Source organism: Aotus nancymaae, unplaced genomic scaffold (genome assembly GCF_030222135.1).
Source record: "Aotus nancymaae isolate 86718 unplaced genomic scaffold, 86718_ANA_hifiasm-v0.15.2.pri h1tg000064l_1, whole genome shotgun sequence".
Classification (NCBI taxonomy): domain Eukaryota; kingdom Metazoa; phylum Chordata; class Mammalia; order Primates; family Aotidae; genus Aotus; species Aotus nancymaae.
In genome coordinates, this window is record NW_026988479.1 from 14793512 (window position 1) to 14819547 (window position 26036).

Here is a 26036-nt window from a genome sequence, read left to right on the forward strand (position 1 = left end):
ACTTCCTGCCTGCAGGATGCTCCAGGTCTTTACTCACCTTGCTCATGCATCCTCAGTACCCCTTTAAGGTAGGCATTATTATTCCTATTTTTTCAAATGAAGAAACTATGGGCCAGAGGGGTAGAGACTTCCTCACTGTCATTGAGGGAGGAGACGGTAAAATGGGATTTGATCTCAACTCTATTGGTGTTTGGACCCAGGGAGTAGACCTCAGGAGGGCCAATTGCAGGTTCCAGGGAGCAGGAGGGTAGAATGGATGGGTGCAGTCCTGTAGTATCTAGGAGGCTCTAGTGGCAGGGGCTGGCTGGGCAGATACTGGCCAGGCCCTAGGAGAGATGGATTCATCTCGGAGCTAAGGGATGGGGTGATTCATGCATGTTAGACCTTTTTATTGTGTTCCACGTGTCTCTTACACTTTTAAAAAATGTAATTTCTGGCTGGGCACGGTGGCTTATACCTGTAATCCTAGCACTTTGGGAGGCTGAGGCCAGAAGATTACCTGAGGCCAGGAGTTTCAGAACAGCCTGGACAACACAGGGAGGCCCAGTCTCTACAGAAAGTAGAAAAATTAGCCAGGCATGTTGGTGCATGCCTGTAGTCCCAGCTACTCAGGAGGCTGAGGTGGGAGGATCACCTGAGCCCGGGGAGGTTGAGGCTTCAGTGAGCCATGACTGTGTCACTCACTCCAGCCTGGGTGACAGAGTGAAACCCTATCTCGAATAAACAAACAAACAAAAACACACACACAAAAAGTAATTTCCATTCTTTTTTCTCTGCTTCTGTTGGGATATTTTCTGTTGACCTGTTTTTACTTCATTTACTCTTTTTCTGTGTCTAATATGTCATTAACCCATTTATGCCTGAGGTTGCAATTTTCTGAATTGCAAAATCAGACCTTGTTGATGACCTTGAGCAGTAAGTGGGATATAAATAACTCCCACATGCTTAGCATTCCAATACATGGAACACTAGGCATAAATGGGTTTTGAACCCATTTAGTGAGTTTTAAATTTGTTATATTTTTCATTTCTAGAATTTCCATTTTATTAAAAAATTTAAAAAATAGATTCTAATTCCCTAGGGGAATTATCCGTCTTTTCCATTATTTTCTCCATCTTTCCCTCTCTTTTTTTGAACATACTACTTGTAAAGCCCTTGCTGCTGACTCCAGTATCTATCATCTGAACCATCTGTATCTGTTTCTATTATCTCTTTTTTCTCTTGATTTTCTATCATATATCCTGTCTCTTTGCATGCTTAGTAACTTTTTAAAAAATCGGATAATGTATACTTTGTATAGAATTGTAGTGGTTCTAGATTATTCTGTGTTCCTGCAGAGAAGGTTTACCTTGTCCTTTGCTAGGCAGTTAGAAAGGGTGTGGGGAATGCAGTCCTAATCTAATCAAGGTTGCACTGAAGTTTGGTATAGCTCAGGGTTTGCTCTGATCATAGGGTAGAGGCCCTCAGAGTTTTCTACTGGGAGCCTGGGGTGTTGAGTATGGCAAACCCCCTCGTGGGCTCTGAAGCCTGATTTTGTCTTCTCAGTGCAGCAACACCTGCCCCCTGCTTCAACAACAACAAAAATCCCTCTACTTCTCAGAGGCTTTCTGCTTAGCCTTTTAGCTTCCTGCCTTTTATATCTTTTATATCTCTGAAATTCAGCAAATATCTCAAAGGGAAAAGTGGCCATGTGTTTACAGCCCCTAAAGTCTCCAGCTTTTTGATTCCACCCAATGCCCTGCCTCTTGCCTGTGCCCATAATCAGCAATGCCCCCAGGGAAAAAGCAGCCGCAGAAGGGTCAAACTACCTCTCTGCAATTCTCTCCTCTCCGGAATCTTGGCCCTTTTGGTCTTTGTTGCTTCAGCAATTTTCCCATAGCTTAAGAAAACTCACGGTTTTTATTGTTCTCAGTGGAAGTGTTGGTGTGTTGCAAGCTACTGTATCTTGAGCTGAATTGTAAAGATTGCACCAGAATGAGGAAGATTGGTCAGGGAAGGTGTTCATTGGTTCAGCTCATAATCAGAGATATGGATGCTGGACTGAGTGCCTTGTATGCCAGCCCAATACTGACGCTCAACTGTGCAGGCACTGGGGAGCCGCAGAGGTACTGGCTGTAAGGCAACATTCTGAGAGCCAGCACTGGTGCCAGTATACCAGTGGCCTTTGATCCAGAGGCGTGTGGGCTTCTGAAGAGGGTCAGGTGAGAGAGAACAAGCATGAGGTTGGGCAGATGGGAAGGGTTGGTGAGAGAGGCTGCACAGAGGGTAGAGTAGAAGGGCTGGTTGTACCAAGATGTGGGAGAGGATGGGCAGTGGTGAGGCTGCCCCTAGGGACAGCCTGAAAGTTTGGTGGTGGCGGTACTGCTCTGAGGCACTGAATAGTGAAATGCCTGTTCTGTCCAGGTGTGAAGGCAGCAGGTGGGTGCCAGGTTGGAGGTACAGGAGGGTAGTCTGGGCAGCGAACATGGCCATGACATGAGTCACCTGGGTGCTATTCTGAGGGTTCCAAGGAGCCAGTGATGGGTTTTAAGCAGCAGTGAGTCCTGCCTGCGTGTCTATTTAGAAAGACAACTTGGTGTCTGCAGGGAGGAGGTACTGGGTTCAGGGGTGGCCCTGTTGTCCTGGGCACATGATGAGGGCGGTGGCAGTGGTAGAGAATTAAGGTTGAGGTTGAAGAAGCAACCGTCAGGCCTTGGTGGCAACTCAGACTTGGGGTGGGGAAGGGAGGAGTGGGGGGACAGGGTTGGGCCTGGGGCTCAGCTGTGGCACATGAAAGAGAGGGAATTACTGAGGAGGAACGTTCTGAAGGGCAGGTGTGGACAGGGCCCAGCTGTAGGGGAGGGAGCAAGGAGTGGGCATTTGCCCTGAAGGAGGGCTGGTGCTGAGGTGCTCTTCTGTCTTTGTTCTTCACCATCTGTCCTCTGCCTACTTCCAGAAGGTAGGTCTCTGGAGGGCAATGAGGACTGAAACTCTAAAGCTTACCAGGTCCCCTGGCCTTAGCACTCCAGAGGCCATCCTGGGGGCCAGGGCTCCTGAGTGTGGAGAATGTCCAGACCCAGAGAATGGGGCACTGGAGCCCTGGCCCCCTGGGGCGGGTGTGTGGTGTGTGTGTGTGTGTGTGTGTGTGTGCGCGCGGGGGTGGGGGGTGGTCTAACCCTGGGTGAGGATTCAGACTGCCCTCAGCAGCTTTGAATTGCCTTCCAGAACATTCTTGAAGGCCTTCCCGCTGATGGGGGAGACACAAGAGCGTGAGCGGGTCCTCACACACTTCTCCCGCCGCTACTGCCAGTGCAACCCTGATGACAGCACCTCGGAAGGTATGGCCCCCTGCCCACTCTGCCCAACCCTCCCCACCCACTCAGCCAGGCCCTGGCCCCCTCCCACCCTGGTCCACCTGGCACTTCAGTCCCACTGCCAGGCCCAGATGGTTTGTCCTCTGCATGCAGTAGGTGCTCAATGAATGCTAATTGAATAAACTATGGCACAGGGTCTGCCTGCTGAGCAAGGCACAGTCTTGCCTATTCTCCTCCCCACTGCCTGGAAGTCCTCCAGCCTTGGGATTCAGTCCTGTGGCTCTTCTTTCTCCTGTGGTCCCTGTCGTGGTGCTGACTGTTGGTGTGGTGGCTGTCCCGGCGTGGTGGAGGTCTAGGTCGGAGTCCTTTTAGGGACAGGCTTGTCCAATAGATGGGCCCAAGTCCCAGACTAGGCCCATCATTGGGAGAGACACAGGCCAGTGCAGAGGCAGGGCTGGGGGCTCAGAGCCATTCCTCAGTCTGAGGTTCAAGGTGAGTTTGGCCACAGGAGGCAGGAGTCTGGGGCAGAGTGGGTCCAGGGTGGTCAGGCTCCTGGGGCAGGCATGTGACTTGGGCCCTGCAATGGGGATGGACCGGGGCATCACGCAGTCCCTGGCCTCTGAGGTGAGTTTGGCAGGCGGCTGACCTCCCTCTGCGTCCAAGGCTTCCTGGCGGGTTCTGTCGGGAGACAGAGTGGGAAGAGGTTGGGTCCTCACACTGAGAGTGCCACTGTCTGTGACTCAGATGGGATCCACACGCTCACCTGTGCCCTGATGCTGCTCAACACGGACCTGCACGGCCACGTGAGTTGGGGAAATGGGGGGGGTCGCGTGTCCTCTCAGGGACCCATCTTGTGTTGATTCCAGCCCCTTCCTGAGACCTCTCACTCAGTGGCCAGGCTTCTTTTCCAAGCCCAGGGGATTGGGCAGCTTAGCTTCTAGATTTGGCCTCACCCTAGTTTCATCCCCCAGCGATCTGCCTGAGTCCTCACCCCCATGTAGGGCAGTGAGGGCAGCTGGGTCACAGGAGTTTAAGATGGGCCACAGATGTGTGCTCCTTGTCCAAGCTAAGAGATCATGTGCCCTTTTTGCCCCTGTCCTGCAAGCCTGAATGCAGCCCATGGTATTGAAATACCATGCCCAGGGCAGCCCCTCCCAACCCCCCAGCCCCCACCAGGCCAAGCAGTGAAGTGACTGGTGTGGGATGCCCAGGCTGTGAGGCTGTGTCTGGTCCAGGCCCCAGGCTGTCTCAGTGCTTCTTGTGGCTCAATAACTCCTTCTTCTTTCCTCTGTCTGCTCCGGGACCCCCTCTGGGCTCTCTTGCCCTTGCAGGTGGTAAGTGTAGATAGTGGTGTGCATGCCCTGTGTGCCAAGGCCCCCCCATCATGTCACCTTTCTGTGTCCCCCATCACCATCTGGCTCCACCTAATCACTGCCCCATCATTGCTCACCCAGGGTGGTTGGAGCCCCCTGCTAGGTAGGGAATAGCTCAGTGACTCAGGGGGACAACAGGCCAACATGTTAACCAGGAAGTCCAGGGGATATGGTGGTGAAAGAAAGAGCTGGGATAGACCCGACTTCAGATTCTACTCTGAATTTGCCTCCACGTGGTAGCTGTGTGACCCTGGGCAAGCACTGGCCCTCTCTGAGCCTCAGGTTCTATATCCGTGTGGTGGGAATAATGATCTCCCCGCGGTGTCATGGGCAGGACTGAGAGGTAATATACACGGCACCAAGGGGCAAGGTCTGGCGCCTAGTAAGGATTTTATTATGAAGAATATTATTACAGAAAAAGAACAATAGTATTCCTTATTACTGTGAAAATTGAAACGAGGGCAAGCTGGAAGACCCAGCCTGCAGACCCCTGGAAGGTGAGATTGTGAAGGCCCAGTCTGCTGGTAGCCTGGGCTCATGAGTGCACTGGGGCACCTGGCTTGGGGAGGGCCAGAGCCTAAGTGCCTGTGTCAGGAGGAACAAATGTGTGACAGCTTTGGCCAAGTCCACTTGGGCAGGCAACCTAAGTGTGGAACAAGAGAGAAGGTGCGTTCCACATGGATATCACCCAGCGCCAAAGCCCATGAGCCTGCTGATGTTCCCCCAGACTGCGTCCTCTCTTTATTGACAGCGAGCAGGTGCTGCTAGCTTGCTTTAAAAGGAGCACTCAGCATGTCCCTCACTCCCTGTCCCCACCCCTGGCTGGGCCTGTGAGCAATCTCAGGGCTGTCTCTGCTGGACCAAGCCCTGGCTGCCCCTCCCTATGGCTAAGAGCTGCTAAGGAGGGCAGCAGCCACTGTCCAGTGAACCCCGGGCCAAGAGCACCCTGGAGCTTGATGAGCCTTAGCTGGCGTGGTCCCACATTGATGCCACAGCTGGGGAGAAATGTCAGCACTTCATAGATCAGAAGTGGGCTGGGAGTACTGTTAATGTTTGCAGCAAACAGACACTCTCTTTACGCGGTACTGCTCAGAGATTAGGAGCACAGGTTCTGAGGCTGTGTTCTCTCCTGCTCCACACGAAGGCTCTGTGGCCTGAGACAAGTTACTTACTTCACTGCACCTCAGTTTCCCCATGATAAAGTCCCAGTGTATAAAGAATGGGAAGTAAGGCTCACACCCAAGGTCTGGCGGTTGTAGTTATTGGGAACTCTTCAGAGCACCTGATGCTTTGCACTTTTCCCCTTGCCTCCTTCTCTGTCCCTGTCATTCATCAAGCAGAGACTGAGGCTTGGTGGGTTGTGGGGATCTCAGGAACAGGGGCCCTGCTGGTGCCCACAGAAAGAGCTCTGGTCCGACCGGGACGCAGTAAGGGGCTGTTGGGCTGTAGGCATGCTCCTGAGATAAGCACAGTCTGGTTGAGGAACTGGGGAGGCTTTGTGTAGGAGGGGCTCTGGGACCCTCGGGTTGGAGGCTCAGCAACAATCCTGTCTTCTGAGTGCCTTCTGTGTTCCATGAACAAGACAGGAAAGGGAGCCCCGTCTGTTACAGGAGGTGGACAACACAGAAGTGAGCAAGTGATTACAAGTAGTGCTGGTTCCGTGAAGGGCATACACAGGAAGGCGTGGTGGGGTCTGGACTCGGGGTCAGGGAAGGCCTGCAAGGTTTGGGCAGAGACCTGGATCAGCAGGAGCCAACCATGGAAAGATCTGGGACCACACATTCCAGGCAATGGGGCCAGCAGCAGCAGAGCTGGTTTCTACCTTGTGGCTGTTGGGAATAGCGCTGCTGTGAACATTCGTGTACAAGTTTTCATTTGAACACCTGTCTTCAGTTCTTTGGCGTTTCTACCTCGGAGTGGACTTTCTGGGTCATATATCTGGTTGTTCTGTGTTTAATTTTTTGAGGAGCTGCAGAACTGTTTCCATAGTGGTGTTAGTTTATGGTCCAAGTGGGAGATGATGGTGGCGTGGGTAGACTGAGTGGTGAATGTGGAGAGCAGGGACTGCTGAGGGACACCTTTCAGGACTGAGTCTCACAGGACTTGCTGATGGGGTTGGTCAGTGAAAGAGAGGAGCAAGGGTGCCTTTGGCATCTGGCTAGCTGGGGGCGCCATTTCCTGAGGTGGGGAAGAAACTTCTGTGTAGGGGTGGTGAGTGGGAGAGGCAGACTTGAGTCCTGCTTTTGACCCGTGTTTGAGGTTTGAGATGCCTCTGGACATCAGTGTGGGGAGCCAAAGAGGCGGTGAGATGGATGAGTCTGGGCCCAGTTTGAAGATGGAGATGGGGTGGGGTGGAATTCAAAGCTATGGGACTGGCTGACTGCCATGTCCCTGCGGAGAGAACAAGCTGATGGCTAAGTCCAGGGGCTCAGTGTTAGTAGAGGCCAGGCAGAGGAGTGGGAGAGACTGGAACGCATCTGGGAGGTTAGAGGAAACCTGTGAGTATGTGGCATTTCTGAAGTCCAGACAAGACAGCATTTCAAGGAGAAGGGAGTGAGTGGCCAACTGTATAAAAGGCTGCCATGAGGTCCAGTAAGGTGATGGCATGAGAGTGCCCTTTGGGGTTGAAGCGGTCATCGGTGGGCTAGTCATGGTCATTGGAGACCTTTTGAAGAGCACCTTAGGTGGAGTGGAGAGGACAGCTGCCAGGTTGAAGTGGGTGAGATGAGTTCAGGACGTGAGGGTGTGGTGGCCATAGACAGCTCTTGAGGTGTTTGGCTTTGTATGGGGGTCTGACAGGAGCCGGCGGTGAGTCTGATGTTAAAACAGCCCAACCTTGTGTGTGTGCCACCAGCATCAACTCAGCAGATAAGACGCTATCACTGCAGGAGAGAGAAGGCACCAGGGAGTACCATGGACAGCTGGAAAAAGCCTAGGTTAACTGAATCAATCTCTGCGGCAGGAGGAATGAGGTGACCCAGGGCCTAGCCCTGAGCTGGAAGGTGGGGTCATTCTTCCCTACCCACACCTCATTGCTAATACATAATGGGAAAGAGACTTTGGAGAGAGAGAGCCACAGTGTCTATTACAGGGACATTGAGGCTTAAGGGAAAGGAAAAGGTGTGCCATGGTCATTTTGGAGGATGAAGAGCAAACACAGGAACTGTGGCAGTGTCAGGAGGTCTCCATGCCCATGTGACTGTGGTCATAGACATAAAATGGCACCAGTTAGCACAGCTGTGTGTCCTGCAAGTATATTTGGTTGAGCTCGGATACAGATACAGTATAGGAAATGAGTTGGGTTTCATCATTACTGGGCTTTTTCTAGGCAAATATGACAGAAGCAGAAAGGGGCAAGAGAGAGGTTTGCAGAGAAGTGGTTATTGATGGGGCCTGGAAACTAAACTGGATAAAAAAGAAAGTGAGGTCCTTTGGATCTTGTATTAGTCTATTTTCACACTGCTAGAAAGAACTCCCCTGAGATTGGGTAATTTGTAAGGGAAAGAGGCTTAATTGACTCATAGTTCCACATGGCTGGGGAGGCCTCAGGAAACTTACAATCATGGCGGAAGGGGAAGCAGGTATCTTCTTCATGAGATTGCAGGAGAGAGAAGAATGTAGGAGGAACTTCCAAACACTTATAAAACCATCAGATCTCCTGAGAACTCACTCACTATCACGAGAACAGCATGGGGGGAAACCACCCCCATGATCCAATCACCCGCCTCCCTTGACACGTGAGGATTATAATTAGAGATGAGATTTGGGTGGGGCCACAGGGCCACATTGTATCAGATCTCAACAGAGGATCAAAGGGTTGTTGGAGTGAGGGTTCTAGAGAATGGGGGAGGAGGTGGAAGAGCAGGAGATGGGGGTCAGGAGTTTGTATTTGAAATGGGGATTTTGGAGATGGTGTGGATGCTGGGGATGATGGGTGATGATGGGTGGTGACAGGTCAGCAAATGAGCCTGGGATGCTCTGAGTAGGGGGGATGTCAGGGAATGGTGATTTGCAAGCTCCAGCCTTGAGGAGATGGCAGAGTGGGTTAGAATTGGAGATGGAGACCAGGAGAGAAATTCCAGAGGTATTTTGGATGCACAGCCTATGGCACTGGTGAGTGGACTGAAGGCTGGGGTAAGGGAGGGAGAACCACCAGGGTTGAGGCAAACAAACAGGGAGGGGTGGGTGGGAGAAGTCATTCCAGGAGAGCTCAAGTTGAAACAAAGATTAGTTGTTTTTCAGGAACAGCTTAATTTCTCTCCAACCTTGGGTTGCCTGAAGAATGGCAACAGCAGGAGTTGCTAGCAAGGCACATTGGGGATGGATATGGAGGGCTGGAGGGACAGGCCAGGGGTTTGGATGTTATCCTGAGGTCTGCAGGGGTCTGCCCATTCTCAGATGGTGACAGAGCCTCACACAAGAACCTTAAGGGGATACCAAGTATAATTAAGGGTTAGCCTAGATTTGCAAATAGTGGCAAGGGTTTTTCTGTCCATAGGAGCTTTGATCAGTCCCTCCCTCCTCCTGAAGGATGATGTCTGCTTTCTTTCTGCTTGACCTGCCTCATCCTGCTTCTGGAATGAGCCTTAAAGACAGGCTAGCATTGTTCTGGCCTCAGGGCTGCACATGGAAGTCAGACTTGTGGGAAAAGGCCTGGCTCCTGTGGGGCCAAAGGCAGTGACACAGATTTACTACCTGGACAATGGCCTGGGCATCACCCTGTACCCATCCAGCCTCTCTTCTGGGCAAGGAGATAAGTTTGGGGAGATGGTCGCCCTGTCCTGAGAGTGCCAGGGTCAGGCCTTGGGATGGGACTGTGGTTGGACCCACTGTGACTTTCCTCTGCTGGGAGACAGAGGAAGAAGTCCAAGGGCTTAGGAAAGACTTGAAGACCCTGTTGATCCAAATGGGGTGGGAGGGAGAGGGGGAACTGGGAACTCAGAGGTCTCAAATCATGGACCTCCCTTGGGCTTTGGGATGATCTGGGTACATGTCTTTTTGACTAGTTGTCGTTATGAGTATTGTATTTTAAAGAAGATAACTTACCCAGTATAATTTTACTTTTTTGCACTTGCTTTTTGGTCCTAAGAAAGATAAATTTTAGTGAATGTTTCATGTGGACTTGAAAAGAATCTATTCTGTGGTTGTTGGTTGCAGTGTTCTATATGTGCCAATAAGGTGTCTATATGTGTTGTAAAAATCACGTATATCCTTACTGATTTATTTTCTTGTTATGAAACTTAACCATTTTAACTATTTTAAAGATTACAATTTAGTGGCACTAAGAACTTTCACAGTGGTGTGCAGTTGTTGCCATTGTCTAGTTTCTGAACATCTTCACCCCAAAAGGAAACCCCATACCCTTCAAAGGTCATACTCCATTTTCTCCTCCACCTGGCCCCTGGCTAATGCTAATTTGCTTTCTGTCTCTGTGAATTCGTCTATTGTAGATATTTCATGAGTGGTGTCGCACAATATGTGGCCTGTTGTGACTGACTTCTTTCATTTAGCATGTTTTCAAGGTTCATTTATGTCATAGCATGTCTTAGTAGTTCATTTTTCATGGGTGACTAATATTCCATTGTATGGATATCCCACATTTTGTTTATCTGTTCATCTTTTGATGGATATTTGGGTTTTTTTCATCTTCTAGTGATCGTGAATAGTGCTGCTATGAACATTCATGTACAAGTTTTTGTCTCAATATCTGTTTTCATTTTTCTGGGGTATATACCTAGGACTTACTGGGTCATAGGATAATTTTACATGTAACTTTTTGAGGAAGTGCCCAACTGTTGGCTGAACCAGTTTATATTTTCCAACACCAATGTGCAGGGTTCTGATTTCTTTCCATCCTCACCAACCCTTTTCTGTTTTTGAAAAAAAAAGAAAAAAAAAAAAAAGATAGCCATCCTAGTGGATGTGAAGTGGTATCTCACTGTGGTTTGAACTTGTGTTTCCCTAATGATTAGTGATGTTGAGCATTTTTTCATGTGCTTTTTGGCCATTTAAAATATATTTTCTCTGGAGAAATGTCTATTCAAGTCCTTCATTCATTTTAAAATTAGGTTGTCTTTTGTTGTTGTATTCTTCGAGTTCTTTATATATATATCCTAGATACTAGGCCCTTAGTAGATATTTGATTTACAAATATTTTTTCTCACTCTGTGGGTTGTTTTTCATCTCTTGATAGTGGTTTTTTTTTTTTTTTTTTTTTTAGACAGGGTGTCTCTGTTGCCCAGGCTGGAGTGCAGTGGTGTGATCCTGGCTCACTGCAGCCTCAACCTCCTGGGCTCAAGTAATCCTTTCACCTCAGCTTCCTGAGTAGCTGGGACCACAGGCATGTGCCACAACACCCAGCTAATTTTCTTTCTTTTCTTTTCTTTCTTCTTTCTTTTTTTTGTAGGTCTTCTATGTTGCCCAGGCTGGTCTCGAACTTCTGGGCTCAAGTGATCCTCCCAACTTGGCTTCCCAAAGTGCTGGGATTACAGGTGTGAGGCACCACATCTGGCTCAGTTTTAGTAGCTCATGTATTTCTAAGAATTTGCCCATTTCATCTAGGTTATCTAATTTTTTGGCATAGTATTCTTGCCAATTTTTTGCCTGCTTGTTACTAAGAGAGCAGTATTAAAATCTCTAGCCAAGACTGTGAATATGTTGTCTTTTGGTTATGTCAATTTTTGTCTTGTGTATTTTGAAGCTGTGCTACTAGATGTATACAGATTTAGGATGATTATATATCTTCTGGCAGATTGACCCTTTTATCACTATGAACATGTTCTTCTTTATCTCTAGTAATGCTTCTTGCCCTCAAATCTATTTTGTCAGATGTTAGTGTAGCTATACTGGAGTTCTTTTGTTAGTGTTTGTGTGGTATATCCTTTTCTGACTTTTTGTTTCAAAGATTTCTGTTCTTTTATATTTAAGGTATGTCTCTTGTATCATATACTTAAAGTCTGATAATAATGTTAATTTGAACATTTAATGAATCATGATATATTTGAGTTCAAGTATACCAGGTGACTGTTTTCTCTTTGACTCCTCAGTTCTGTTTCTTTTTTTTCTCTCTCTCTTTTTTTTTTTTTTTTTTTGCCTACATTTGGATTAAGTAGTTTTTGGAATTCCATTTCCCTGCTCTGTTAGCTTATTTGTGCATTCTTTCGGAATTCTTTTTATGGTTTGCAATTTGCATCCTTAACTTATAAAGTACTTGTTCCACTTCCCGGGCAATGAACTACCTTGAAACATTTTAGTTCCATTTACTGCTGTTTTAACTTATATACTCCTGTTACCATGCTTTTAACTATTATATCTCTCTATATTTTATTCCCTGGAAAACTTTACTGTTGCTCTACACAATGAATTTCCATTTAGAGTTACCAATTCTTTTTGTTATTTCATTCATTTCTGCTTCTCCATATTTCCATCTGGGATAATTTTTATTCTTTTAGTATTTTTTTTCTTAATTTCAGCTTTTTTTGTTGAAGTGTGACTGGTGTGTTTCCCAAGTCCTTGGGTGTTTTTCCTTGTCCTTGGTGGGTCCTGAACTCCAGTCTCAGTTCTCCAGTCCTAAGAGGCCACTCAGCTGTTCAGCCCCCAGCAGCTTCTGGGAAGCAGCAAATGCTTCAGGGAGAAATGCTGCTCTTGCTGGGGTCACCTCTGCACACTCCCCTACAGAATCTTTACCCTGGAAGCCTCCACTGCTTTTGTAATGCCTCCAATGCCTTCACACAGATGTGCTATGAATATTTTGACCAATAATTGTTTCTTCTGGGAAGGTTCACATACAACAACGTAGTCTGACATTGCTTAGATTAGAAATCTTCCCTGGTTACTTTCTGATTTTGCACTCCTGACTAATGGCTGGGAAAGTTTCAGTTTGTGTGGAACTCAAAGATAGTATTTTTTTTTTTTGAGACGGAGTCTTGCTTTGTCACCAGGCTGGAGTGCAGTGGCGCAGTCTCTGCTCACTGCAATCTCCACCTCCTGGGTTCAGGCAATTCCCCTGCCTCAGCCTCCCAAGTAGCTGGGACTACAGGTGTTCACCACCATGTCCAGATAATTTTTTGTATTTTATTAGAGATGGGGTTTTGCCAGGATGGTCTCGATCTCCTGACCTCATGATCCACCCGCCGTGGCCTCCCAAAATGCTGGGATTACAGGTGTGAGCCACCGTGCCTGGCCTCAAAGATATTCTTATGAACATTGCCCTCATAATCCTCTATTGTAAATGTGCGCACATGGCTATATACTTATATATAGACACATGTATATATGTAAAACTATACAAGGAAACATAAAAACACACTCATATCAAGGCAAACATAGGATCTTTTCTCCTGAAAGGCAGAAAGGAAAGGCATAGAAAGTTCTTTTGGAAAGGCATAGAAAGTTCTTACTTGTCAGTTAGTTACAAAGTCTTACATCACTGTTTTCTGAATGATTTCTGTGGTATGTGAATGTCCCACATGACACTAATAGAGTGTCTTTGCTAAAATAGTGCCAAGGTCAGTAAACTTGGGAAATGATGTGAAATCCTCTCCTTGGAGACACCGGCAAACATCAGCATGGTAAAGACTCTGAAACATGTAAATAAACTTGCTCTATTATGAAATCTTTTTTTGAGCAAATACCTATTTGTGTAGGTAAACCTTGGAAAACACTGCTTTATAGCAAACCCCAATCCACAAAATCCTACAGTGATAAGTATCCAGTATTCAAGAGTCTTTATCTTCACAAAGATGAAGTGCTCTTCAGTGTTTTCTCAAACGTGGGGACTCCACGGAGAGTCTGGAAGTATGAATATCAGGTGTTGGGTTTGCAGGGCTTGAGCCCCTCTACTACTCATTGGTTAAAACAAGAAGGCAGAACTTGGGGATTTAGTCATTTCCAGCTCTTTGCCTGTTTCTGCCTCCGAGCATGAAACCATCTGCTTGGGTTCTCTGTGTCCCAGTTCAGCTCAGCTCAGCTCAGCATGGGGCACCCGTGTGTGTCCATGGCAATTGATTTTTGACTCCCGTAAGACCAATGCTTCCCTCACTTCACCTACATCTTGGAAGCCTTGCTGCCCCTCTGTACAGGTGAGAGGGTGAGACAGTTGTGGCGGAATACGCAGAGCTTCTGCTCAGAAGCCAAGAGGCCTGGGTTCAAGTCCTGGTGCTGAGTGACCTTGGGAGAGTTAACCACGGAGTAGCGGTGAGAGCACGGCCTTTGGTGTCAGACACACTTGGCCCTTTCACTTCCTTGCTGTGTGATCATGGGCATGCCACTTCACCTTCCTGTACCTCAGTTTTCTTACCAGTCAAATGTGGATAATAAAAATGGGCACTTCACTTTCTCCTTGGGGTGAGAAAGAAATAAGATAATGCATGTCAAGCACAAGACTTGGAACACAGTAGGGACTTGGCAAATGTCAGCTCTTACAACACTTCATCCAGCCCGACTCCTTCATCTGGGCTGCAGGAGAAGCCCAACCTCTCATGATGCTTGAGAATCAAGCACAGTTCTGACTGTGATAAGAGTTCTGTAAATTCTTGGAGACAAAAGAAAATTCACACAATTTAATTTTCATTATTGCCCTTGACGCTGCCTCATCCCTCTGGCTGGGCAGGGCAGGGTGTATGGGGAACACACCAGCCTCCTTCCCTACTCTTAGGCAGAACCATTTCTCCATTACAGAACATTGGTAAGAAGATGTCTTGTCAGCAATTCATTGCCAACTTGGACCAGCTGAATGATGGCCAAGACTTTGCCAAAGACCTGCTGAAGGTATTGTCTGCTGAGAGCCCCCATCCTGCTAGCTGTGCCCTGCGTGGATAGAGAGGAGAGAGGTCTCTGCCCCACAAAATCCTGGCTTTCAAAGCTCTTAACAGAGGGTGCAGGGCCATGATGACAAAGTTAGAAACCTCTGAGCTCAACATTTGGCTGTTCTGTGTTCCCTGAGTTAGGCGGGGGGAAGGCTTTGCGAGATTTGTTTTTAGTACTCCATTATCACCATTACTGTCATAGTAATAATCAATACTGCTACCAACTGTCACAGCTGCCACCCACCACTACCACCACCACCACCTTCACCACAAACATCATTATGATCACTTCAAAGAAAAGCCCGCTCATTCCTTCATCATCACCAGGAATTAAGAGAATCCAGTTTTCTTTTGAGGCTGAAGTCAAGGGGGAAACTCTGGCCTTTATATTCTGGTCATTTCTCCACTTTGGAGGAAAAGGGGAAGGTTTTGGGGGGCTGTTGATGGGCTCATTTTTATTATTTGTATATTTTTGAGGCAAGGTCTCATTCTGCCACCCATGCTGGAGTGCAGTGGTGTGATCATGGCTCACTGCAGCCTTGAACTTTTGGCCTCAAGGGATCCTCCTGCCTCAGCCTCCCAAGTAGCTGGGACTATAGGTGCATGCCACTGTGCCTGGTAGTTTTTATTTTTTTTTGTAGAGCTGGGGTCTCACTATGTTGCCCAGGTTGGTCTCAAACTCCTAGGCTCAGTCAATCCTTTCACCACAGCCTCCCGAAGTGCTGAAATTACAGGTGTAAGTCACCTCACCCAGCCAGCTTCATTTTTAGATAGTGGGTTTGAAGAATCTGATGATACTACAGGGGTAGTTGAATAATGAGTTTGGAGGTCTCCATCCAAACTCCAATGTTCCATAGAACACTGTCTTCATCACTCTTCCTACTATGTATTCTTCACCATTGAGAAGCATTTGTTAAGCACGTATTTGTGAGATCAAACAATTGCAGTCTCACCATCCACTTACCCATTTCTCCCCATCTACTCATTCACCCACCTACCCACTTCTGCACCCATCCACTCATCCTCCCATGCATCCACCCAGCCACTCAGTCATTCACCTACCCATATGCTCACCCATTCCCCCACACCCATATATATCCCCAAACCCTCCCTTCCCACTTCCCCTTAGCAGCCACTCACCCATTTGCCCGTCACACACACAGATGCCTTATCCTCTTCAAACACTTCCCCATCTACTTACCTCAACAAACATCACCATATCCACTCACCCATCCCCCATCCAACTATTCCCTACCCATTCATTTACCCACAACCCACCCACACATTCATCCTCAAACCTATCCACTCAATCATTTACTCAATCATCCACCCAACACTCTGCCATTCATTTGCCCACCCATATCCTCATGCATACACCCCTAAATCTTCCTCATATACCCTCTATCCACCCACCCATCTTTTATTCATTCACCCATCCACCTGCCGATTTCCCCACCCATCCTTCCATCTTCCACCTGTTCACTTCCCTATCCATCCATTCCACTCACCTACCCTCCCATTCATCCTCCCATCCATCAAGCTACCCCATTGAGAACTTGCTGTATGTTGAGTTCTGGATTTTGTACTGGACATTCAGTAGTGAACAAATGGACAGCCTCTGACCTTGTGAAGCTTTCAGTCTCCTGCGAGATTGACATTAAGTGATCACATAGTTAAATACCACCCATCTGTACATCCACCCACCCATTCACTTATCCATCTAACAAACAAGTATGAATCAAATGCCCACTTTACCTCATTGGCTGAAATGATGCTCCCTCACTGTACCCACGTTATTGTTGGTAGATGGGTGTTTCTTTTGACTCTTCACCTGAATTCCTCTCTCTCTTTTTTCTGTCTCCCAGACCCTTTACAACTCCATCAAAAATGAAAAGCTGGAATGGGCCATGTGAGTAATGCCTACGGGCACAGGTATGGGGAGCCTGCATCCCTGGGAGGGGGAGTCTGGGGGTGGAGGTTTGTCATTCTGACCACTCTCCATGGTGCTGATCCCTCCCAATCCAGTGCCTGACACACGTGTCTAGCTGGCCCACACCTGGTGTTGAATTCCCCTTTGATTCATTTTCTGCTTTGAGAAAATGAGTGCAATGTTTACATTACTATGGAATAGATTGAACTGTGACTTTAGTTCTAGGATATCCACAGCTGGTTTTCTATATGGGGATAGTGTTCCAATTCCCATTGATGACAGCTCCTTTCCCTTTGGGAAGTAGGCAGTCAGGAGGCATGAGGCCCCTATAACAATATGACTGTGTAGATGGTGACTGCTATTGACAATGGGAAGGGGAGAGTGCCCTCTAACTTATTCCCTTGCAAAAGCAGTGAGACCTGTAGGTCTCATCAGGGAAGAGGGGTGGTGACCTTGCTGTTTGGGGATACTGCGAAAGGCTCTGCTGTGCTCCCCAGGGCAGCCCAGGTCCATGTAGAGGCCCCAGGAAGGGATTGGCGGGAACTCCCACACCACAGGGAAGAGTTGGCACTCTTCTGCCGGGGCTCCTGTGGGAGCCCAGACTTCAGGGCCTTACCTGCTGGCCTCCCTCTGCCAGAGTGTTGGTGGGGTTTGTGCAGCATCTTCAGTCTGGTCATGGTTAGTGCTCCCTGTGATGGAGAGAGGTGAAGGAAGACTGGGAAGGAGACCTGGAGACAGTAAAGTCTCCACGTTCGTGACCAAGGATGCCAATTTAGACTTGGACAAAAATCAAAGATCAGAGGTCAGAGTCAGAAGTGGAGATGAGAGGAGGGGTCAGAGATCTGGATCTACAGTCTGGAATTGGAATCTCCTCATCTCTACCTCCTGGGGCTGCTCTTCCTGAATGACCCTGGCTCCTGGAGGGGTGGCTGGTGGGGAAAGGCCATGACGATGCAGGCCTGAGGCCTCCCTGGAGGTGGTGCTCAGGCCTAGTACTTCCCTAGTGATGAGGACGAGCTGAGGAAATCCCTGTCTGAACTGGTGGATGACAAGTTCGGGACAGGCACGAAGAAGGTGACGCGAATCCTGGATGGTGGCAACCCCTTCCTGGATGTCCCACAGGCTCTCAGTGCCACCACCTACAAGCATGGCGTGCTGACCCGGAAGACTCATGCTGACATGGATGGCAAGAGGAGTGGGTGTCAGGCTGGGAGAGGGGCATGGGAGGGTCATTGGCACAGAGGGGGGCGCCCCCAGGCCACTCCTTGGGGGTGCACATACAGGTGGACACGTAGTGGGAGGTGGGATTGGAGAGACTGCAGAGGGTGGCTGCAGCCACACTACCAGTGCCCTTCTCCCCAGCGCCCCGTGGGAGGCGTGGCTGGAAGAAATTTTACGCGGTGCTCAAAGGGACCATACTGTACCTGCAGAAGGTGAGACTGCCCCAGATGTACTCAGAAAGGGCCAGCTCAGTCCCATCCCGCCCTGGCCTTGTGGTGCCTTGAGGGCCCCAGGCAAGACCTGGGGCTCAGGCATATGCCAGGTCCTTCCCCAGACTTGGGCCCACTCAGGGCTTTGGAAGTTTTTATATGAGGACTTGGTGCCCAGTGGCTCAGTGTGAGGCCTGTTCAGGCCTCTGAGACTGGGGTAAGGGGAAGGGTACCTGAATTCTTGTTGGGGTGGGTGAGACAGCAGGAATGGAAAATGAAGGGAACTATAGGAACAGAGAGAGGGCAGTGAGGGCAGGGGGGAGTGAAGGTGTGGGTCAGTGACCCTAGCTCACCCATCCCTCCCCATCCAGGATGAGTACAGGCCTGACAAAGCTCTATCAGAGGGTGACCTTAAGAACGCCATTCGCGTGCATCATGCTCTGGCCACCAGGGCTTCTGACTACAGCAAGAAGTCCAACGTGCTCAAGCTTAAGACAGCCGACTGGAGGGTATTCCTCTTTCAGGCACCGTGAGTAGGAGCTGGAGCCCCTTGCTCCCGCCCAGGGTCCAAGGCCTGCTGCAGTGACCTGACACACAACCCCTCTCCTTCTTGTGAGTCAGCCACAGAGTACGTGTAGCCACATGACACAGACCGACAGCTGGGTTACCCAAAAGCAGCGGTTCTCAAAGTGTGGTTCCCCTCGGCATCACTTGCAGTCCCTCAGCTTAGATCTGCTGAGCCCAGAAACTCTGGGATGGCTCCAGCAACTGTGTTTACCAAGCCCTGCAGGGGCTGCCGAGTGCCCTGGAGTCTGCAATGCGGGGCAGGTGGCATCTTTATGAATTATCCTTCACTTTAAATGTGGGAAAGATGCACCCTCCAGGTGACCTGTAGAGCTATCCTTCTACCACCCCCCCATCCTCCTGTGACTTGAGACTGGGGTGCACATGTCACACGAGCTTGCAAGGAGGCAGGCTGGTGGACAAGGCTTCAGGATCACAGCACCCATGCTGGGCAGGCAGCGGGGCAGGGCAGGAGGGCTGTGGGGAGGTGCCCAGTTGCCATTGCCTCTGATGATTCCCAGTTCATGTTCACTCCCGCCCGTTCACTCCAGGACCACTAGCTGGGGACCTAGGAAGTTTGATTTTCACATGAAAATCTGGTGTGCCTGGGAGCTGGGACAGAAAGGGAGCTCCCTGCATAGCTTTGGCCACACCCATCCAGCCCCTATGTGTCCTCCTTCTCTCCTTTACCCATTCATCTAGAGGTACTGGTGCCTTCTCAGTGCCAAACCCAGTGCTGGGTATGGGATGCTGGGTGAAGGACAGGGAGTCCTGTGTGAGAGGCCGGCACCCTCTCCCCTTCCTGTCCCCAGGAGCAAGGAGGAAATGCAGTCCTGGATCCTCAGGATCAACTTGGTGGCAGCCATCTTCTCTGCCCCAGCTTTTCCAGCCGCTGTCAGCTCCATGAAGAAGTTCTGTCGGCCCCTGCTGCCGTCCTGCACTACCCGCCTCTGCCAGGTACATGCTCCTGGGTCAAGATGCTGGCTCCCCAGGCTACCATCTGCTTAGGAGCCCACCCTAGTTTCGTCTCTAGGCCGGGTGATTCTGGGCTGAAGGACACCAGAGAAGGGCAGCTCTTCCCTGTATCCCACGCACCCCACCCCCATGTCCAGACGGGAGACTGAGGCATGGCACACAGGGGCCACAGCTGTGGCAGGTGGTGTGGAGCTGCCTCTGCCAGTGCATCCCTGTGGATGTGACCGAGAGTTGGTGGCCTTGTGTGCATCTGGGCACAAATGGAAGAGACTGTGTGTCACAGGGAGCTTGCACAGTGACACCTGGCTGACTCTTCATCCAGTGCTCTTCTGCTGCCCTCACCTATCCTTAAATATTTTATTTGTAATCCTAGAAAACCCAACTCACTCATGCTGCAGGCTCTCAGGGCTTCTTTGGAGAGGACAGGAGAAATGGTGGCCCAGAGCTTGAGAGGTAGAGGGCAGTGGAAGCCCCATTCTTCCTCTTTGCCAGCAACTGGCCCCTTTCCCACTAGGCCTTGCCCCGGGTCTCCCCACTGAGTTCCTGGGCTCCTGCTTCTGCCCAGAGCCCCTGTGCATGCACATGTAACGCATGTACACCACATATGCGCACACACCACACACATTCACGTGTGCAAACACACTGACAGTGACTCATACACATGCATGCACATGCGCACAGCACCAGGGGGTCTGGCTGTGTGTTTGCCCATCAGTGACAGTGTTTCGGCCTGTCTTTGGGTGTGATCCTGGGTCTGTGACCACTGTGTGTGACTGGGCATGAATGTAAGAAAATGCGTGTATCACATGGAGCGGGGGATAGCGGGGCCAGTCTGGCCTTGGTCTAGGGTGTTTGTGGGTGCATGTGGGAGTGCATATGAGCTGTGTGGTATGTGGGGGTCAGTGTGTGTCTGTGTTGGGGATTGTCTATGTGCACATATAAGTGTCAGTGTCTCTCCTCTCCTGAGCCTGTGGGGGGTGGAGGGTGGGGGTGGGGGGAGGGGCATTGAGGAAAGCGCTTGCTGATGGGAGCAGGGGGAGGAGGGAGGGAGGTGGGAGGAGGAACATGCCCTTGGGTCCAGAGCCTGGCCCTATCCCCATGTTTTGGTGACCCTGGTTAGGCCTTCATTTCCCTTTGGTGGAGCAGCTCCTGGTGGAACAGGATTTGATCCACCCCGTGACATCCTGAGAGTAAGGCCTCACAATCCAGGACTTGTCTTTGCAGGAGGAGCAACTGCGATCTCATGAGAATAAGTTGAGGCAGCTAACTGCGGAGCTGGCCGAACACAGGTGTCACCCAGTTGAGAGGGGCATCAAGTCCAAGGAGGCCGAGGAGTACCGGTTGAAGGAGCACTATCTCACCTTTGAGGTGAGCCTCTGGGGGCTGGATTGCAAAGCCCAGTGCCCTGCTCTTTCTCCTTCCTGCCTGACCTGATGTGGGACTGGGGAGGTGAAGCCTCCTGATAAGGGGGCTTATTCATGTGGCAACTGGCAGGGAACAGGGTCCCCTGACCTTTAGTCCCGAGCCCTTCTAGGGTGCCAGCCTTTCCTGACAGGGGTGAGGGGCTGAAGCTCAGACAAAGGCTCTCAGACGCTGCCAAGCCTTCCTCTTAAATGCTTACGCTGGTTTCTAACCCCTTTAATAGTTTGTGAATGTACTTATTTCTCCACGTCCTCACCAACACTGGGCATTGCAAAACGTTTTGATCTTCACTAATCTGATAAGTTTAACAATTAGTATTTCATTACTACTTTTCTTTTGAGATAGAATCTCACTCTGTCGCCCAGGCTGGAGTGTAGTGGCAAGATCTTGGCTCACTGCAACTTCCGCCTCCTGGGTTTAAGCAATTCTCATGCCTCAGCCTCCCGAACAGCTGGGATTACAGGCGGGTGCCACCACACCCAGCTAATGTTTTTGTATTTTTAGTAGAGATGGGGTTTCACCATGTTGGCCAGGCTGGTTGCAAACTCCTGACTTCAGGTGATCCACCTGCCTCAGGCTCCCAAAGTGCTGGGATTACAGGTGCGAGCCACTGCCCTCAGCCTCATTACTATTTTAATTTGGATTTAAAGACATTTTAATTTCAGTAAGACTTGTAATATAAAATTTACCATCTTCACCATTTTTAAGTGTATAGTTCAGTTGTGTTAAGTCTATTCACATTGTTGTATAACCAATCTCCAGAATTCTTTCCTCTTCCCAAGCTGAAACTCTGTACTCATTAAATAATAACTCCCCATTCTCCCCTCCCTCCGGCCCCTGGCAATCACCGTTCTACTCTCTGCCTCTATGATTTTGACTACTGCAAGTGGAATCATACAGAATTTGTCTTTTGTGATTGAATTATTTCACTTAGCATAATGTCCTCAAGGTTCATCCATATTGTGGCATGTATCAGAATTTCCTTTCTTTTTAACTCATTTATGGTGGAGGTTGCAACATTTTTTTTTTTTTTTTGGTGAAAAATCAGACTTTGGAGGTGACCTTGAGCAGTAGATGTAAATAACTTCCATGAGCTTACCATTCCAATAATGAAACACTAGGCGTGAATAGGTTAAGGCTGAATAATATTCCATTGTATGTATACACCACATTTTGTTTATCCATTTGTCCATCCGTGAACACTTGGCTTGCTTCCATCTTTCGGCTATTGTGAAAAATGCTGCTACGAAAATGGGTATACAAATATCCCTTCAAGATCCTTCTTTCAATTCATTTGGGTTTATAGTTAGAAATGGTCTTGCTGGACCATGTGGTAATTTTATTTTTAACTTTTTGATAAACTACCAGCTTTCCATAACAGCTGCTCCATTTACATTCCCACCAGCAGGGCACAAGAGTTCTGTCTATTTCTCCATGTCCTCACCAACATGTATTTTCTGCTCTTTTGATAGTAGTAAGCGTGGCTTTGACTTGCATTTCCCTAGTTACTAATGATGTTGAGCATGTTTTCATGTCCTTGTTGGCCATTTGTATGTTTTCTTTGGAGAAATGTGAATTCAAGTCCTTTGCCCATTTAAAAATTTTGGGTTGTCTTCTGTTGTTCCATTCTGAGAGCTCTTTATATATTCTGGATACTAGACCCTTATCGGATATATGAGTTGCAGATATTTTTCTGTAGGTTGCCTTTTCATTCTGTTGATTGTATCCTTTGATGTACAGACGTTTTAAATTTTGATTTTAAATTTAGTCCCATTTGTGTATTTTTACTTTTGTTGCCTGGGTTTTTGGTGTCATATCCAAGAAATGATTGCCAATTATTTGGATTTTTTAAATTATGAAGTTTATGTGCATGTCCCTTGCTTATTTTTTAATTGCACTGTTCATCTTCTTTTTAATGATTTTTGACAGCTCTCTGCATATTAAGGAAATCAGTCTTTTATCATATAAGGTGCACATACTTTTTTCCTATTTTGTTGTCTTTTGACCTTGTGTTTGGCCTTTCCCCAGAAAAGTCGTTATGAGACCTATATCCACCTTCTGTCTGTGAAGATCAAAGTGGGCTCAGATGATCTGGAGCGGATTGAGGCCCGGCTGGCCACTCTGGAAGGGGATGACCCTTCTCTCCGGAAGACACACTCAAGCCCTGCCCTCAGCCAGGGCCACGTGACTGGCAGCAAAACCACAAAGGATGCCACTGGGCCTGATACTTAGCTGACGTGGATGTGCAGGCCCCAGAAGTGGGCAATGTCTCCAGTGGGGCCGGTGAGCACAATTCCAGCCAGGAGCCACGCGGACCAAGCTCCAGGCAGTTGATGGGCAGCCAGAGGGGTGAAGACAGCCTGTGGGCCCAGGAGATGGAGATGCCATTTGTGGCATTGACCTCCTTGCATCCGTGGGCATCTCTGGGCATCAGACCCTCTCCTCAGCCCTTGTTTCCCTCTCCACCATGGAGCCTCATTTTGTAGGCCAGTTGTGTGCATGCTCTAGACACCACCTCGCTGGAGAAGCTGGAAGGGCTGTTGTCTTCCCAGGTCTTCCTCTTCTCATCAAGCTCCTCTCCTCATCTTTCTTGTCTGTGAGGGCAGGTCTTGACTCCAGGTCTCAGCTGGAACCCCACCCTTTCTCCTCCTCCTTCCTCTGAGTTGACCAGCAGCAGGTCTGCAGACCACCAGCACCATCCTCTCCTCCCTCCTCCCAGCAGCCTCCAGAACCATGCCCAGGTCTCCTGCCTCACATCACAATAATCTGGGATCCAGGCTTGTGCCCAGTCAGTGTCAAGCTGACTCTACTCACATGTGCGTCCACCTCTTTTCATCCATCGAGATCACTACTGCCTCCTTTTTATACAGACACAAATGTATATCTATAAGAATAATACATGCATAAGGAACCCCTGAAAGGTGGTTTTGGAACAGAAATCAGTTAGAGGATGCAATCAGATGAAGGAAAAGCCTATTTTGGAGCTTCCCCTGTTAGGAAGGATGGCTGCACCTGGCCCCCGGGCATTTCTGACACTGGGAGGGAAGGGGAGGCAGTGCTGGAGTGCTGGCCTCCCTCTCCCTGTTTTCCCTCTCCCAGTTGACCTGTGACTTACACTGCCCTTACAGTTGATGCTTTTGGAAAAAATAGAGCCTGTATGCACCGCCCCATTTGTCCCATGGATATCCTGGGGTGTGAGTGGGATGGGACCACGGCCCTGTTTATATTTGGGTCTTTATGTTGGTGCTGCCAGGTCTCTGAGCTCCAAAGGTGGCCTCTTGGACAGATCTACAGCTATAGGAATAAAAGACACTCTGCCTCAAAAATGGCCACTTGTCAACAAGCCCAAAGATGCTTGTCAGAGGAAGGTTATGGAAGCCATTAACTCTTGGTCTTGGGAAAAGGTGGAATGACAAGTTACTGATTGTTTTTCTGTTGCTATTTCTTTCATTTGTCTAGTGAATCAGAAAGGCTTAGCTAAGGATGTATCTGGGAAAAGCGGAGAAATTTGCCACTTGGCAATCATGGATTAGCTAGCCACCTTTAAGCCCTGCATTCCTCCAGCTGACAAGTGGGTGGGGGTGATGGCACATGCAGTATGGCTAGAAGAGCGAATCCTCTCTATTTAAATACATTACTGTAGTTTGACCAGCAATTTGGCATCAGTGGTAACATAGTTAATAAAATAAGCCAGGCTTGCAACTAAGTATCTAACTTTACAGGCCCACTCACATTTGAGGCAAGGGGCTGTTGAGTATGTGGAGAGATGTAGTGATTTAAATTCAGATTATTTAAGTTGGATCAGCTGAAGTGTGTTTTAGAACCAAACCATCTGGCCCCTTCGTTTCGCTCAGAGGAAGTAAATGTTCACTTAAATGAAATTGAAAACGCAATGTGGCACCACAAAAGAGCTCTCTGTACTTTCTCCATGCTGCCTCAAAAGTTCTTTGATTTTTGGGGTCAGTCTCACGGGTGAGTGGAGAGCAGAGTGGGGAGCTCCGGCAGCTGTGGACAGATGTGCTTCCTGAGCACGGGTTGTGCCTCCCATCATAAAAAAATGTTTAGTTCACTTCCTTAATTGTATAATTATTTATTTGTAAATTATATACATGTACTACTGTACTAAAATATTATGTACATTATAAAACATACACAAAAATAGAAATTTAAAAAAGATGAGATGAAAATAAATCTAAATCAAAGTTCTAATATTTTTTCCTGCATTCGAATGGATCCTCATGTTTCCCCCACCACTGCTGTCTCCAACATGCCCATTTTCTAGGACTGTTCAAATCCGGGACTGGTGACATGCAATAAGTGGTTTGCGCCACCTGGTGGTGCTGGGAGGTGTCCTCGGGCTCAGGGACGTCTGAGGTCTGCCCTTGATGACAGTGTCTCTTGCGCCTTCATCCTCTCATTCAATGAGGGCCATGTGCCGCACACTGGGCACGGTGATGGGGATACGGTGGTGGGAGGAAGTTTGCTCCCTGTCTTCATGTGGCTCACAGTCTTGTGGGGAGAACAGGCAGTTACCGTTACCACTTGGACCTCTGGGAGGGGCTGGAAAGAGAAGCCAAAAAATGACCTGGAAGAGAAAAGAAGGAACTGGGAAAGTGGGGACAAAGCCTCTGAGTTGGGAAGCTGCCTGAACGTCATCCTACGTGTTCCAGTGACGGGGTGGTGGTGGGGAAGTAGTTTGACAGGACTGCGACTCTTCCTGAAAGGCCATGGGAAGGCTTCCCAAGGCAGAGATTTGAGAGGTAGAATGGAGAAGGGGCCTCTCTAGCCACGTGTGTTCCCCGGTTCTAAACATACCTGTGAAACGAATGGGTGGATCACAGGTGAAGAAAGAACTCTGTTAGGTTCTGGCCGTGCATTCTCGGCATGTGTGGCAGGTAACGTAGGATACAGAGCATATAATGAAGGTACCTGATGCTCGTGCAAAGGTCGGTGAGTTCACCAAGAGGTTATTCAGAATCAACCGAGGGCCACATAGAGATTGGTGAGTTCATTGGGTCGCTTCTGACTCTAAAATTTAGAAGGCAACAGCAACCTAGAGCCCTGGTAAAGGTAAAGGTCACATGAGGACACTAAGCTGGATCACACAAAGGGCAATGGGTGAACTCCCAGAGTTCATACAGAGTTCACTTGGGATCCAACAGAAATCACAGGTCCCATGGAAGAATAACTGGCTCTCAGAGGATTTTAAAGCCAACCACACATCCAGAGACAGCAGAGGCTGG

General features: G+C 48.8%; 1 protein-coding gene across 2 annotated transcripts in view; it reads left to right on the top strand.

Annotated features, from left to right (window-relative positions):
* The window catches only part of PSD2 (pleckstrin and Sec7 domain containing 2), a 50889-nt gene extending 25848 nt beyond the window's left edge, over positions 1-25041 (top strand). For both annotated transcript variants that reach the window (XM_064366384.1, XM_064366385.1), the window contains 10 exons: positions 3205-3317; positions 4038-4096; positions 14345-14434; positions 16338-16381; positions 17407-17597; positions 17765-17835; positions 18204-18361; positions 19209-19353; positions 20596-20739; positions 22822-25041. In XM_064366384.1, coding sequence (XP_064222454.1) covers positions 3205-3317; positions 4038-4096; positions 14345-14434; positions 16338-16381; positions 17407-17597; positions 17765-17835; positions 18204-18361; positions 19209-19353; positions 20596-20739; positions 22822-23025 — 1219 coding nt within the window. In that variant the 3' untranslated portion in view covers positions 23026-25041. The remainder of the gene's footprint in view (positions 1-3204; positions 3318-4037; positions 4097-14344; positions 14435-16337; positions 16382-17406; positions 17598-17764; positions 17836-18203; positions 18362-19208; positions 19354-20595; positions 20740-22821) is intronic.
* Positions 25042-26036: the final 995 nt, after the last annotated feature.